The 15570-nt window shown below is 37.2% G+C and overlaps 1 protein-coding gene and 1 long non-coding RNA gene across 2 annotated transcripts; both read left to right on the top strand.

Annotated features, from left to right (window-relative positions):
- Positions 1-3901: 3901 nt before the first annotated feature.
- On the top strand, positions 3902-6013 carry LOC104963222 (uncharacterized). Its single transcript, XR_800293.1, has 3 exons — positions 3902-3974; positions 4257-4356; positions 5970-6013. It is a non-coding gene; the product is annotated as an uncharacterized lncRNA (long non-coding RNA).
- Positions 6014-8768: 2755 nt separating this feature from the next.
- Positions 8769-14555, top strand: LOC104963223 (cadherin-1-like; the record flags this gene model as incomplete). Its single annotated transcript, XM_010791789.1, has 6 exons — positions 8769-9079; positions 11309-11420; positions 12407-12495; positions 12768-12947; positions 13707-13847; positions 14315-14555. Coding segments are annotated over exons 1-6 (814 nt in total), but the record flags the coding sequence as incomplete, so codon positions are not given.
- Between the last annotated feature and the right edge of the window lie 1015 nt (positions 14556-15570).

Here is a 15570-nt window from a genome sequence, read left to right as displayed (position 1 = left end):
TGTGTCGCCTTGGCAGTCTCAAGAAGACTTATTGTCTTGATCTTGCTTTAGCTAAAAACCTAAAAACAATTAATTGTATGCTCTTATTAATGCCAGTTATTTTGGACTCCTTTTAGTGTAGTCATTCTTAGTTGTACCTTAAGTGTTTTGATATACGTACAAAGTGTCTTTTCTGGGTGCAGATATATTTATATATATTTTATATAAATATGTTGAGTTTCATGGGGAAGCTGTTCGCCTAAAGATACAAAATCTTTTTTTAATATATTTTTTAATTTCATGGTTTATTTCATTTCATATAAAAGGAAGTGAATGCCATTTTGACAATTAAACACAATTTTGTATTTCCTCTTGATTCATGCTACATATTCATTTTAATGGTCATCTGTGACTACTTCACATGCATGACTGAAAGTAATGTCTGACTTACAAGAAAGACAAAATGATAGTGGTGCAAGAAGCTTAGACAGATCAAAATTATGTGGAAGTATTGCTAAAGAATATGACCAACATGTAGTAAGTGTAGACTAAATGTCTGTGTGTGTATTTGAGGTGGAGGGACAGTAACATTGTACTCTTCCCATCACTCTACCATACAATTATCTATTTAATCATTTTTGTTGCTATTTGATTATCTATTTCTTTATTTGTATTTAAATGCTTATTTTAGTTTTACTTTTTTGTGTGTAATTAACCTATTTATCTGTACTGTCCTGCTGCAAAACCAAATTTGATGAAGTGATTAATAAAGGGTTAATTTAGCAAATACTTGGTTCAGAATAAATGTTCACACTGTACTCTTTAAAGCAGAAGCTCATCCATTTAATAATCTACTCTTTTATCTATCAATGCAGCCATTTCATGGGCTTTAGTTTAGTGGTAATGCAGTAAACAACAATGTGGTAAAACAATTATTCAGGAGTAGGAAGATGAACCCCCCCCCCCCCATCACCACCCACCCCTGTGGCCATTGTCAGGTGAAACCACAGCACAACATTCCAGAAAAAGCAATCATGATTGGGCATGTTCTATTTAAACACACACACACACACACACACACACACACACACACACACACACACACACACACACCATTACTTGCTATACCCTAGCTCTTGGTGGATCAGATCTCGACTTGAAGCTGTTTGTGCCTGCGAGTGCATGCATTGTGATCATGTGACTGCGAGTGTGTACACGTGAAGCTCTAACCAGAAAAGGAACCGCCTCGCTGCCATTAAGATTTGATGGGAACTAAAAGCCTATGACAGGCTGATGATTGGCTTTTAACAGGAAGTCCAGTGTTGTAGTGTTACTGGATAATGGAAGTGCTTTTGTGCTGTAGTCAGCTGCAGACCTACAGTATAGATGAACACTGGACTCCTCTGAGCCCCCCCAAGGACACACAGGGAGTATTTATCTGTCCTCCCTACAGGAGTTTGCTGGCTCCTACTTCACATTTTACACTCACTGTTCAGAAACGTGGACATAATTATTCAGATTTATGAATAATTCAATGGGATTTCTTGTTCAATAATTCCTTTTTTGATGAAGATTATTTTAAAAGGTTCCAACATTATTATTTCCATGTTGTTATGTGGAAAGAACTATGAGATGTACTTATTACAGTGAAAGGCAGACAGTGTTTGGTTCAGTACACCTCCAATGATCAATTCACATGAATTGCCTTATTTATCATAGCACGGTATACCTTAAATACATTTTTTAAAGAAAAAAAGGAAGTTATGTACATTAAACATATTGCAAAGAGTGTGGTTTGGAATAAGAACCTTTGTAAATTATCTTGGATTATCTCTGTATTCTGTGCCATAAAATTGAGCTGATCTGTTGCCACTAGGAGTTAGACTTTTAACCCAAGAAGTGACTTCAAAACTGCATTCATGAGACATATGGCATCTGTAATGTCCAAACTTTGGGAAATAGAAGCAGATTGTGCATGCAAAAATGTCTAATGTGTCTGTAGGTTAGCATATAATGGAAGTATGTATGTGTTTTGAGATATTGTGGTATTGTTATAAAATAAATAAAAACAAAAAAAGAAATCATTGTATAAATCACAAAATAATTGTTGATATAATAAACAACATGAAAGAAATCCACAAAAGTTGATGGCACTCAAGGAGAACAAATCTCTACCAAATCTGTTAAATCCTTATAAAAAGAATAATCATAAGAACTTCACATTACTTCAGGGCCCTGTAACAAACAGTTTTTCAGGGTTCATAACTATACATGCAAATGGAAATAACACCAGCAAATAAGAAAACATCACCAACATGGCAGCATCGATTAAACATGCTGCATATTATTCACAGACCATAACCACTGTTTCCAGGGACGACAGATACAGCTTGAGGCACGCAACTGATATTAACTCGCGTTAGCCTTGTTATGATACACACATCATTTCATTGTTAACTTTTTATGAGCTAGGAAATAGCTTTTAAAAATCATAATAGGAAAATAATTGTATGGTATTGTGTTGTATTATAAAACTATATTTTTATAGGCAAGTTTAGCCTTGGCAGAGGTATCTTTCTATTGCTTTAAAAAATGGTATCCAAAGATAGTGTGAAGACTCTCACTGTATATTCTATACACTGCAGTTCATTTACGAGTGAGCATTAATCTTTCTTGGTGCTGTAGTTTTAAATCCTCCAGCAGGTTCCTCTCTGCTGTCAACAGATACTACTTTTACTAAGCATTGACCTGACAGTTAATGATTGACATGATAACCCTTCGGCAGCCACCGTTCGGCCGGGACAAAGGGCAACAATCCGCTGGGCAGGAAAAAGAGGAGCGACCAATGATCTGAGAATGTTATTCTTATTCAAATTAGCAGGGCAGAGCATGACATATAGGTTTAGATTTTGTGTGTTTTGTATCCTTCTGTGTCTTCAAGTGATTTGTTGTTAAAGATCCAAAGTAAAATAAAAGCATAATTGCACTGATGTTCCCTGATCTGATCTGCAGTTACTCATTGATCGTGAAAAGTTTTTTTAACGTTGCATTAGAATACAGTCACACTAGCGTGTTTCTGAGGCTGTACGAGCTAAATGCTAATGTTAACAAAGCAATATGTCCACAGAGACATGCCATGCCATGGTTAGCAGTGTAATGTTACAATAACTACGTTTGCCATTTTAGTTCAGCGGTTTAGCATGCTAACCTTAGATAATTATGGACTTAAAAACAATGAACAGTTTATTTCATTACAGGATTTCTTGATCATAGACTAAAGTATGGAAGAAAGTTACATTTTGATTTGATGATGGTGCTATATCCGGGGGTTTAGAGGGGGAACATGCCTGTGTTCTTCTTCCTGTAAAACCTGGTCACTGTGTGACCTGATTGTACATGAACACTCAGGGCCGTCCCTCCCTACAGGCCGATCAAGACTGCGTTGGGCCTCACCTTGCGGAGGGGGCCTCACCTTGTGGAGGGAGCCTCAACTGAGCCGAAAATGCGGCGCAATTAGTGTGGCCCGCCACAATTTCGCCGCTGCGAGGCTCCACTAGCACCCGTCCCGTCCCCCGTCCCCGTCGACGACGACGACGCTCGCGAAACAGAGGGCCTCATCATATAACTTTGCGTGGGGCCTCAAGTTGGCCAGGGACGGCCCTGAGAACACTATTTGTTTGTTTGCCTGATACTCCATCACCTTCCCTCCCACTCCTGGATTTCGCTATTAATCTATTAACCAGATTCAAGTTCGTCTGGAGTTTGGGAGCCTGTTTTACTGTTTTACATTCCAGTATGATAGTAGAAGGACACTGTGGTTGTTGCTAGTTGTGTGTGTGTGTGTGTGTGTGTGTGTGTGTGTGTGTGTGTGTGTGTGTGTGTGTGTGTGTGGGGGTGTGTGTGTGTGTGTGTGTGTTTGACAGAAACACTAAAAGTGAGTGAGATAAGTAATGCGGTCAGAATAAACGTTGTCTCTCAGCTGATACACAGTGAAGGTCAGTGGGTTATTTGTTCCACTTGAATAAGACATGTGTTTAAGCTTCCATATTTCGTTAAATAACAAATTATCGTTTTGTAAATATGAATCGATTACATTTAGTGTTGGACATGTTGTTGAAATGTTGTTAGTCTGGTCTAGTGAAACTTCGGTTGACTTTTAATGTGACAGTGTATCGTTTTTAGCGGCATCTTTGCGATAACATCGTGGCCAACAGACTCCCCCTCTGTGATGTAAAAACATCCTATTTGGAAACAGAGTTCGGTTTGCCTTTTCTCAGCTACTGTAGAAACATGGCGGTGCAAAGACTCTTTGAAGAGGAACCGCTCCCTGTGTAGATATGAAGCGCTCATTCTGAGGGAACGAAAACACAGTTTCAGGTAATTAAACACTGATGAAAGACATGATTATTATTCTCCATATATACAAATACAACAAATGCACCCTTTGATTGAAAACGACTCTTAAACGTATTTACTAATTCAAATTAAGTGTACATTTTATAACTGTAACACTTACATTAATACCAAGTAGAATTATTATATTATTTTTTGGAGAAAAAAAATGGTTATTTCCCAAAACAAATATTAAAAAAATCATAAAATCCCCAAATAAAAGTAACTTATAAAAAAGGTATTGAATCTAAACTAGTAAATTGTTTACACATCTGTATTTAAGTCTAACAGTCCACCGCTACACTGAAAAAACTGAATTGTTGTAAAATTGTATTAGGTTAGTTGAAAGCAATAATATGAAATTTAAATAAAAAAATATAAGGTTGAACTTAATATTACTGCTTTCAACTAACCTAACACAATAATGTGTATTCTCTTGACATAATACATGAAAGTCACCGTTTCAGTTTTGTCAGTAAGCTTTCCGTTAGTAAATTAACTTAAAGAGTGGAACACTTTCTTGAAGGTAATCTACGATCAGTCATGTCTCTGTTTTATTTCACCAGAGCTGAGCTGGTTTCAGGTGAACCTCCACCCCCTAAGGGTGAAGAGCAGACTTGCAGCAGACGATCGTTGGGACCTTGGCAATGGGGAAGGGCACCTGGAATGTGAAACATCACTTCCCAGTGGGGGAGGGGCTGAGCTGTGTTGACTCGGTGTTCTACTCCTAGATAAGGATGGCATTTCTGCTGCAGGACAGAAAGACTCATTTTTAACATTCCCTTTTCAATGTGGAGACCCCACTAAGGCTTTATCTAATATAGAAATAGGACGTTCCTTCAGTCAGATTTTCACTAGTAAAACCAAAATTAATGAATCTGAAAATTACAAAATCAACATGTACTTATAAAGCTGCAAGAAACTGTGAAAAATATATGAGTTATGTGTGTGGAGGGCAAGATGACTGATCTACATTTCCATGGATAAGTGTTCACTCGTTACCTGAATGCTTTGGAATCTGAACACGCTCAATAAAGGTTTTTTATCTTAATTTTCATTACTTCTTTTCTTAGTTTTTTCAATAGGCCACATTAGTTTCCACTTGGTGGTGTACCTTAAAAACTTTAATGAACCAATACTAAAATAATCAAATCCTAAATATAGACATTAAAGGCAGCTATAGTCATAAGGAAGTGAACACCCCTCCCTCTCTTCTAGATCAACAAACTAACAATGTAACCTGACACTGAGTCCTTCCTCTCATGCCCCCTCTATGTTCTTCCTCTTTACTTGTCTTCCTCTCTGTCCCACATTGACCATTTCACAGGCTAAGTGGTGTCCGCTGTAAACTGACCAGTCTTTCTTCTGGCCACACAGCCCTCAGTCTTTCTATGGGAAGGATGACTGATGGAGGGGAAGTGCAGAAGATAACATCACTAAATTGCTTTCAAAAAGTCCCCCATTTTTCTTGTTTTTCCAATCCGAAGCTTTCAGAGGGATATATTATAGACTTTATTATATTGTGTGTGATCGAAGTGACACTGCAACTGTTTTACAATTGAATTTTGCATAACACTTAATATTTTGTATCTGTTAAGTCAAAGTTGTACGGAACCCCTGGGGTGGGGCGGGGGGGACTACTGCATGAACCCGTATGGCACAATACAACTCAGACTGGCTTACCTGTACGTCAATCAAGTAAGTAAGGATGGATGACAGGCTAACTTAAAAAAAATTAAAATTAAAATTTTTTTTTTTCAATGACATGCGATCTACCCACACTACCTTTCGCGATTTTTTTGTCTGTAAGCTATAATGAGCACTGATTTATGTTGATATCTGAGGCTCTCTCCCAAAGAGTACAGACATGCCCTGTATTTTAAACAGGGCTTTACTCAAGGTTATGGAGCAGTCAGCCAGTCGGAAAATAGTTACTTCCGGTGGGGGATTCAAAATAATAATTCTCACCTTGACTCTATTTTCTTCTCTTTTGATAGACACAACAATGAGCAGTAAGCAAGTATGATTTAAGAATGAACAATCACTTTGTTACACACAAAGCAACACATACAATGGTTTTTGGATAAGATCAAATTACCGCTGTAAGTTCCATTTCAATAAATTGCATAATTGGTCAATGGCAAACAAAGTATTGTGAGGTCATTTCATTTCCATCTTTCCATCTTTATTTCGAACATATTAAAAAAATATATATATATGAAAAACAGAATACCGTATTATTAGAATACAGTATTTATCAATATTCATAATAATATTTATATTATTCAACACATTTTTTTATAATATGTATATATTCAACAAAAATATTCAAAATAATAATAACAATAAATAATATGTGTCCTAAAGGGAGCAGGAGGAAGGAAATGCTTATTAATTCCCACCCCTTATTTACTGCTGATCAATGCCAAGTGTAAAATGACAGTGTTGCTGAGGCACAGCCTACATTCCCATCATATGACAGACCTGTTACTTTGACAAAATGTCATGTTTTAGTGTGCCTTTACAGAACGTTTAAGAGATGGTTTTGCTGTAAAAAGATCTATGCAAGTAACGATAATTAATTAATTTGATCAGGCATATATATGTGTGGTGTATATAGAAAATGCAGCACTTTTAGTTAGTTTTTTAATGATTTAAATAGTAAAGGAGTGACAGGAGTTAACATTGCCTGCAGCTGAGATTGTCTGATTCACACAGTAAGTAAACTAATATGTATAGCTTTTCTTGATTTATCCCTCGTCAATAATTTAAGTTAATTACATTTGACACAGTGCTGTAAATGTGTTTGCTATCTGAGTAAAGTATTACAATTCGAGAAACATTAGCTAGGACCTGCTAGCCCCCTAGCTAGCATGACGTTCCTGCTACAAGCTAACCTAGCTAACGATATTTCAGGATCATAAATGCATCCAGTCATCATATAAATACACGTTTTATTCTACAAAGATAGAAGGATGTTCCAGGATATGGTATTGATATGCTGTCAAGTAACAATAGTCTTTTGTTTATATAAAATAACAAATGAATAGCAATGTTATAAAGCTAACGTTAGCACTGCTTAGAGAAAAAGAGCTAAATGCAAGCTTGTTCCATTAACAGTAAAACAGGAAAAAAAAGAAAAGGATATTTAATGGCTTTTACACTTTGTAAACAACATGTGCTTATTTGAAATATGTTATTGCAGCGTCTTTTTGCTTTTCCTTAGATGTTGGCATGTAACGCTCTATAATCCCTTATTGTGGCTAGCCTAACTAGTGTGAATTAATCAACCAGTGGTGGAAAAAGTATTCTGATTCTTTACTTGAGGTAAAGTACCAATACCAAGTACTGCATCGAGAATCGTATTTAAGTAAAAGTATTTAAGTACGATTAGGAAGATGGACTTAAAGTATTACGACTAAAAGTAAAAAACAACAACTTTAAAAACATTGAAATATTAAATATTTTAAAAATAATTTAAAACAGAAGCACTTCACTTTTAAGAAACTGGAACTGTGAAATATATTTGAACAACAAACTTCTTAGCAAGATTGCTGCCAATCTTTCATCTTTACCAAGTATTGGTAAAGTATCATATTTTAAAAGTGTTTCATAAGTATTGTGTGAATCTGAAAAAGTACATAGTAAATACATCTGTAAAACAAATGCAGTGGAATACAAAAAGTACAACATTGTTTTCCAAAATGTACTGTGTTGTATGGTAGTAAAATATTTAAATACTTGGAGATAACATAGAATAAGGTTGGAAATAAATAGTTATATGCAACTAGTTTTTAAAATGCTGTGCTGAAGTTCTAGTTGGGTTTAACTAATATGGCTGTTGTGAAGTTTTACTGCTTTATACAAAATAATAATTTGGTGTATGTGTTGGTCAAAAAGATTTTAAAAATAAAATAAGACCGGAGATACACGGATTCAGACCTCATCTGCGCTCTTATTTTGTAAGGTAACTTCCGGTAGCAGAATATGAAAAACGCTAGTTTTTTTGTTTCTGTTTACTAGTGATTTTATTTTTTGTTTTGAGAAGTAGAAAATGAAAATCATCCCGTTTTTTTAAGTTTAGTAAATCCCTTTTTTTTTTTTCCATGATAAAGAAAAACACCTTGTATTTCAATGTTGATTTTTCAATTTTAAAACGAAAATTAAATATCCACTCGTTTTTTGTTTTTGAATATCCATTTGTGAAAAGAAAATCCAATGACCAAAACATACACTGACCATATAAGGATAGAGAGAGATAGAGAGGAGGTGGGGGAAAGACTGTGGTTTTCAGTAAGAGGAAATGAGACAGAAAGCTGCTCACTCATCTCACATACAGCTCAGTGAACGCTGTCAGTGTATTACTACTAATATTACATGTCGTATATCTGCTACCTCTAAATAGACAGGAAGCAGGCTAACAGAAACTGCGGGTATCTGTCTCCTCAGGTGTGTTCAGCCTCTATGCCCATATCAGGAACCTGCGCACCTGTGAGCTGACGTCACACGCTGAAAGTACCTGCAGCAACTCGCCCAGCTGCACTCGTCAGTAACTTCCTTCAAGAGAGGAGACAAAGAAGACGCGACGCAAACCCGTCAAGGAATATATTTATTTTTCATTACATTGCGAGGAATACTGAAAGCGGAGTACAGGCAGATGGGGACCGCTCAGTTCGCGGTTTTGGGAATTTTAATCGCCGTTTTTCAGGTGAGATTTCCGTCTGTAACTTCATTTAAACTCTTCTACTGCTTCTGCTCATTTCTGTCGATAAATGTACTTGGTACATTTTCTTACCATAGGATACTGATAGGACACTATTCGTATGTGTTAAGAAAAGTTCGTGTCTTTGGAAATTGTAACGTTAAGTTATTTTGTTTTTTATTCCAGTAAATTATTTTGTATTTGTCACCACTTTGACTCAAAGGGGCCAGGTTGTTGGGGGGAGGTAATGGCAAAATTCAATTTTAAATTGGTGCTGATTCGACCATTTAACAATGCTGCGAAACATCTTCAGTAATTTTAAAGCAATATGTAGAGGAGTCTGTCAACCCATTGGGCACCAGCAGCACCAAATCGCCATTTTCGGAGTTGACTCTCTTCCTCCCTGGAGCATTGTGAGAACTGGATACAGCGTGGGAGGCGGGGCCTCTTTCATTCCTATGAGAGTTGCTCATTAGCGCATGAAGACAAAATTGCCCAACTTTTGAGATAGAAATGTCACGAAAGTATTCATATAATTCGTTCTTATTGTGCATCCATGGGTAAAGGTAAAACTCATGTAGAACTGAACATGTCCCATGAACGGGCCGGGCGGCGCGGTCCCGTGGGTTAGATCCGCGTTCATAATGCCGAGGAAAATAACTCTCAGAATAACGTTATTGGCACATTTTACAACTTGAGGACCGAATGTTTTTTAATAAGGGCTATACAAATGTTCATACTGGGTAGTTTATTTAGTTTAAATTATCCAACGATTTACAGACGTCTCTTTCCCGATGTTAGTCAAAGCGAAAAAGTCTTTCCGGGCCCAGCGACTGATACGGAAGTGTAGTAATGCCGTTTGGCCACAACGAATATTTTCCCCGGAGTTACTGCGACAACGTTGACTTGTCTGTGAATTAAAAATAAACCATAGTGTTGGTGATCTACAGTGTTGTCATTCTTCTTTGAACAGCAAGACCGCTAACACCCTATTTCAACAATCACACTCCCTGTCATTGACATCATTAATAGATAGTTTAGCTTCTCGCCATCATTTGCTGTGGCCCACTGATATTAACGATCGTAACTGAAAGGCTGCCTGACAAAAGTAAACATTCAGCCACGTGACTTGCAAACTCTTGCGAGAGTTGTACACAAGACGGATCCTTTCTCGCCATAACCCTGGAGTCGGTAGGTCTGCCGGCCTCGCCCTGTGCCGATGATGACGTTGTCTGCAGGTTGAATTCCAGCCCAACATGTCTCAATTGAATTATTTTCATACACACATTAGTTATTAGTCGTTTTTATATATGAATTGCTATGATGAAGTAATCATTTCAAGAACAAGTTTCTTTTACAATTTTGTGAATGATAGATTTAAAAGAATCACATTTTCTTAGAACAACCTTGTTAAGTCCTTCACAGCAATTCTGATGATTATTCATTTGTTACTTGAACCACCTACCAAATATGAAAATGTAAATTGGCTGATAGTGCTCTTTAAAATAAATAAATATATTTGTCTGACCTTTTTGATATGATTTTAATAAATGGTTGGACAAAATACACAATTGAAAGTCCTTACTCACCTGGAGATCTCAGTACTTTTAATGCAATTGGTTGTTTTTACATTGTCTTGTTATATCATAGACCATAGATCAACAAGAACACGGAGATTAATCCCTGATGGAAATATCTTTTATGTGCAGCCCAAAAAATAACCCCATGACAGTCATGGGGTTATTTTTTGGGCTGCACATAACAGAGAAACACTTCACAATGAGTCATGGCATGACTTGTTAGGACGCGTCACTGTGGCACTCTATAGTGACCTCAATTATTGTATTAACTGAACCCAGTTTTTGGTCAAATGGCATACCATAAAGTAGCTGACTAAGTGGAGAGGTTCTTTGTTTGGTTTCTGTTAAAAGGATTCAGCAAGTGTTTTGTTAAAGATGTCATTTTCATGCTGCTTTGTAACGGCGATCATCTGAGAATCCTGCCGGACTGTCTGAGAAAGTATCTGCTACTAAAATTCATTGGAGTTAAGCAGAGCTGCCGAGTCATGCTGTGGAAATGGGGCATACATGTTGTATGCTGTTTTTAATAACAAGGAGTGTCATTTTAAAGTTCCTTAACAAAGTCTGACTGAATAACAGTTCTTGTCAGCTACTGTTTTACACATATTCCCTACATCTGGATTTAGATTGAATTGAAGTCTGTTTCCTCTCTTAGGCCTCTGCCTTAGTGCCTGCCGAAGAGCCAACATGTGTACCTGGATTCAAGTCAAGCAGGTTCATTTTCAAAGTCACAAAGTGCCTGAAGCCACACACAAGACTGGGAAAAGGTAGGAACAATCTGTGAAGCTTTCACTCTTTGGTTAACACTTCAAGGAAATGTGGTTGTTTGTTTCCCATGTTCAATGGGAACATTTGAACTATAGCATTTGGACCTATAACTTAAAGCCATAGATAAAACTCCTGAGCTTTTCTAATGTGCTCGACTGACTCAGATTGCCGTCTACAGATTAGCTGCTCACATTGTTCTCACTCCCAAACTACCTCAGGTCTCAGCTTGCACCTAATGCTCTTAACTGCAGGGTACAACAATGTCCCCGAGCCTGTTCTGCAGGACGTGCTATTCAAATAGTGGCTTATGTCTTTGTCTGATTGTGAAATCTTTGCTTCTTTATAACAATGTTCTACAAAATGAACCAGGCTTCTGGTTTGCCCTGGGAGGTTTACGATTTGTTTAACCACAGTCAATTCTACTCCATTATAAAATATTAATGTAGAAGTAGATTTTTTTTTTACCAAAAGTCACAACTGAGAAAAACAGCAGTCAAAAGTTATCACCATCTTTACTTCTCTTAGTCACAGCCACTTAGAAAAAGGCCTGGCTATCCTGTGCAGGGTTGCACTAGAGAATATCCCAGCATGCATTGGGCTAGATGTTGGGGGGTGAGAGCACACGAGTGAGCTGCGCTTTAATTAAAGGTTGTCTTTTGGTTGATCCATGGCCCGAGTTGGGCTTTTCTTTGCTATCACAAGCTTCCTGTAGCAAATCTCGGGTAGAATCTCTTCTTAGTCTTGCTGCAGAAATCTGACCCTGTTATCTAATTAGTTTTCTCTTTTATTTTATCCTTTTGCTTTCCTGGCCATCAATAAGTTATAAATACACTCTTTTCTTTAATCCAGTGTCGAGAAAGTGCTTCTTTAGTTGACTTTTTTTTTGTTCCTAGAACATCCGCTTTTCTCCATTGCCAGCTCTTGCTGTGTTTCTCTGCATGTACTGCATTTGTAATGTATGACCATTTCTTCTGTTTAATTCTAGTGGCCTTCACTGACTGCACAGACCGCACCATATTTGTCTTCAAAAGTGATGACAGACATTTCACGGTACAGGGAGACGGCATACTGAAGGTCAGTACACATGTAAGGCTCAATTTCAAAATTTGATCGTCATTGAGATTACAATTTATAACCATTATTAATTTATATTGTGACAGAATATTTGTATTGAACATTCACATTTTAAATAGCACAGCACTGCTTTAACTTCCTTGTTGTGCTACAATCCTGCGTTTTGCAAAATACAGCAATATTCACAGTCTATTTTGTAGGCTACATTTAAAAGTTATTGCACCAATCTGGTGCATGTATGTCTTGGATGATGACTGTTGTCCTCCCTCCAGGTGAAAGAACTTGTACATATTCGTGGGAACCAGGATTTCTTCGTCCACACCTGGACCTCTCAAGGACACAAAATTAGTGTTCCTGTCAGAGTATTGCATCATAGCAATCACCATGGAGACCACAACCACCAGCACCATCATCACCACCATACTAAAGTGGACCCTGCTAATAAGACTCAGGTAGGATTAGTGACACTATTGCAAGGATGTTTGAGAATACATTTTTAGTCTTAATAAAACTATTTTCAAAACAATAATACTAAATATATGATATATAATATATATATATATATATATATAATATATATATATATATTATATATAATATATACATACATACATACATACATACATACATACATACATACATACACCAAAATAAAAGTGTCTGTTGCAATAGGACCTGTTCATAACAACACTGCCCCTCTGTGGCTGCGTATGAATAGCCAACACTCACTGCTTCCATTTAGTTATTGAGTATTTTCATAGGTATGTCCTTAAGCCATTTTAGATTGATACTAGGACTACTTATTTGTTTATTAGTGCCTATATCAAACTTCTTAGCACCTTATGTGTTTAATGAAGGCTATAATTAAATTTCTCTGCAAATGTTTCTGGTCCTGTGGGACTCTTTGCAATAACCATTGCTGTTTAAAGAGATGATGAGATAAGTATTAGTATAACAGTTTAAAAAAAAAAAAAGGCTTTGTGTATATCTTCGTCTTGTGTGTTAGGTTATTTTAGCCTTGATGAATAAAATAGTTTAAAGTCATTCTGTCAGAAATGACACAGTATATAATAGGATATAGTACGAAAGTAACATGATCAGATATTTCTTCATTGTCATTGTAACTTCTCTGTTTGAGCATTTTAGGCTAATGAGTCCAATGTGGAATGTCTGCTGCAAAATAACTGACTATTATGAGCATGTTCTTTCAGAGTGTCGCCGATCAGCCGGTGCCCATTCTGCATTTCCGCAAAGCTAGTTCAGGGCTGAGGAGGAGGAAAAGAGACTGGGTCATTCCTGTCATCAGTGTTTCTGAGAACGTCAGAGGACCCTTCCCACTGAGAGTCTCTCAGGTAAGAGGAACTAAAGCCCCTTCATTCTAATCTGTATTTTAAATATCCGTTTCTGTAAAGGAGGGCTCCTTCATGGTTTCTGCTGCTGTCATTCTGCTCAGATTCTTTTTTTCGATTTGATGTCAATTTAAATATAGCTTCAAATGTTCTTGTGTTCATCTCTCTCCACTGCTCTCAAAATAAAGCCAATGTTACATTAATTCAAACAAAACAATCACCTTGTTTTATTGTACAAAAAGTTGCTTTTCTAATGAAAAGTCCAATCGTCCTTTCAGGAAATGAAATGAAATGGTATGGTTGTTCTCAGGTGCTCTGTGGCTGATATGACCCCATCCCTGTGAAGTTGACTGAGGTGGCTGTATCTCAGAGATGTTAATGCAGTTTAATTAAAACTATTGTGACAATATTTTTGCATTATTGTAACTCATGTATTCAGCCCTAACTCGGCCTTGTTGCTTTTTTTTCAGATCCGATCCAATGAGGACAAGTTAAAGAAGATCTTCTACAGCATCACTGGTCCAGGAGCTGATGAGGATCCTGTTGGCCTGTTCACCATGGACAGAGACTCTGGCATTCTGTACCTCACACAACCACTGGATAGAGAGCAGATAGCTGTATACAAGGTGAGCACATCTTGGTTTTATACACACACTCTTTGTTTCAGGATCAGAGAGAGACATCTGGATGTGCTTAAGTTCCCTTCAGAATGTATTAGTTTAGAATCTGAATAAACAAAACAAGTGTAATACTACTACATCTCAGTAAAGTTGAATTTTGTAAAAATGTAATTAATTGAAATTAAAAGGTGAAACTGAAGTGAATTATTTCCAGTGTTTATTTGTTTTAAACTTTGTGATTAAGCTAATGAAAACCCCAAAATCTGTATCTCAGAACATTTGAATATTAGATAAGACTGATACAAAAACTGATTGTTAATACAGAAATGTCGGCCTTCTGAAAAGTATGTTCATGTGTATGAACTCAGTACTTGTTTGTGCCTCTTTAGCATGAATTGCTGCATCAATGCGACGTGGCATGGAGGCTATCAGCCAGCTGCACTGCTGAGGTGTGATGGAAGCACAGGGTGATCCGATAGCAGCCTTCAGCTCGTTTGCATTGTTGGGTCTCATCTTCCTCTTGACAATACCCCATAACGGTTCAGGTCAGTTTGCTGACCAATAAAGCGCAGTGATTCCATGGTCATTAAACCAGGTATTGGTACTTTTGGCAGTGTGGGCAGGTGCCAAGTCCTGCTGGAAAAGGAAATCAGCATCTCCAGTCTTTTCAGAAGAGGGAAGCATGAAGGGCTTTATGGTGTATTGTCAAGAGGTAGATGAGAGACACGGGACCCCACAGCGCAGACGAGCTGAAGGCCGCTATCAAAGCAACCTGTGCTTCCATCACACCTCAGGAGAGCCACAGGCTGACTGCCTCCATGACACGCCGCATTGATGCAGTCATTTATGCAAAAGGAGGGCCAACCAAGTACTGAGTGCAAACATATGAACATACTTTTCAGAAGGCTGACATTTCTGTATTAAAAATCTCTTTTTGTTTTGGTCTTATGTAGTAATCACATTTTCATTAGCTGTAAGCTTTAATCATCAAGATTAAAATAAACACTTGAAATAATTCACCTTGTGTGTAATACATCTATATAATACATGAGTTTCACGTTTTGTAAATTGAATTACTGAAATGAATGAGCTTCTCCACGATATTC

The sequence above is a fragment of the Notothenia coriiceps genome, unplaced genomic scaffold (assembly GCF_000735185.1).
Source record: "Notothenia coriiceps isolate Sejong01 unplaced genomic scaffold, NC01 NC01_scaffold00035828, whole genome shotgun sequence".
Classification (NCBI taxonomy): Eukaryota; Metazoa; Chordata; class Actinopteri; order Perciformes; family Nototheniidae; genus Notothenia; species Notothenia coriiceps.
The sequence above is the reverse complement of the archived record's forward strand: the minus strand, read 5'-3'. Positions and strand labels throughout refer to the sequence as shown.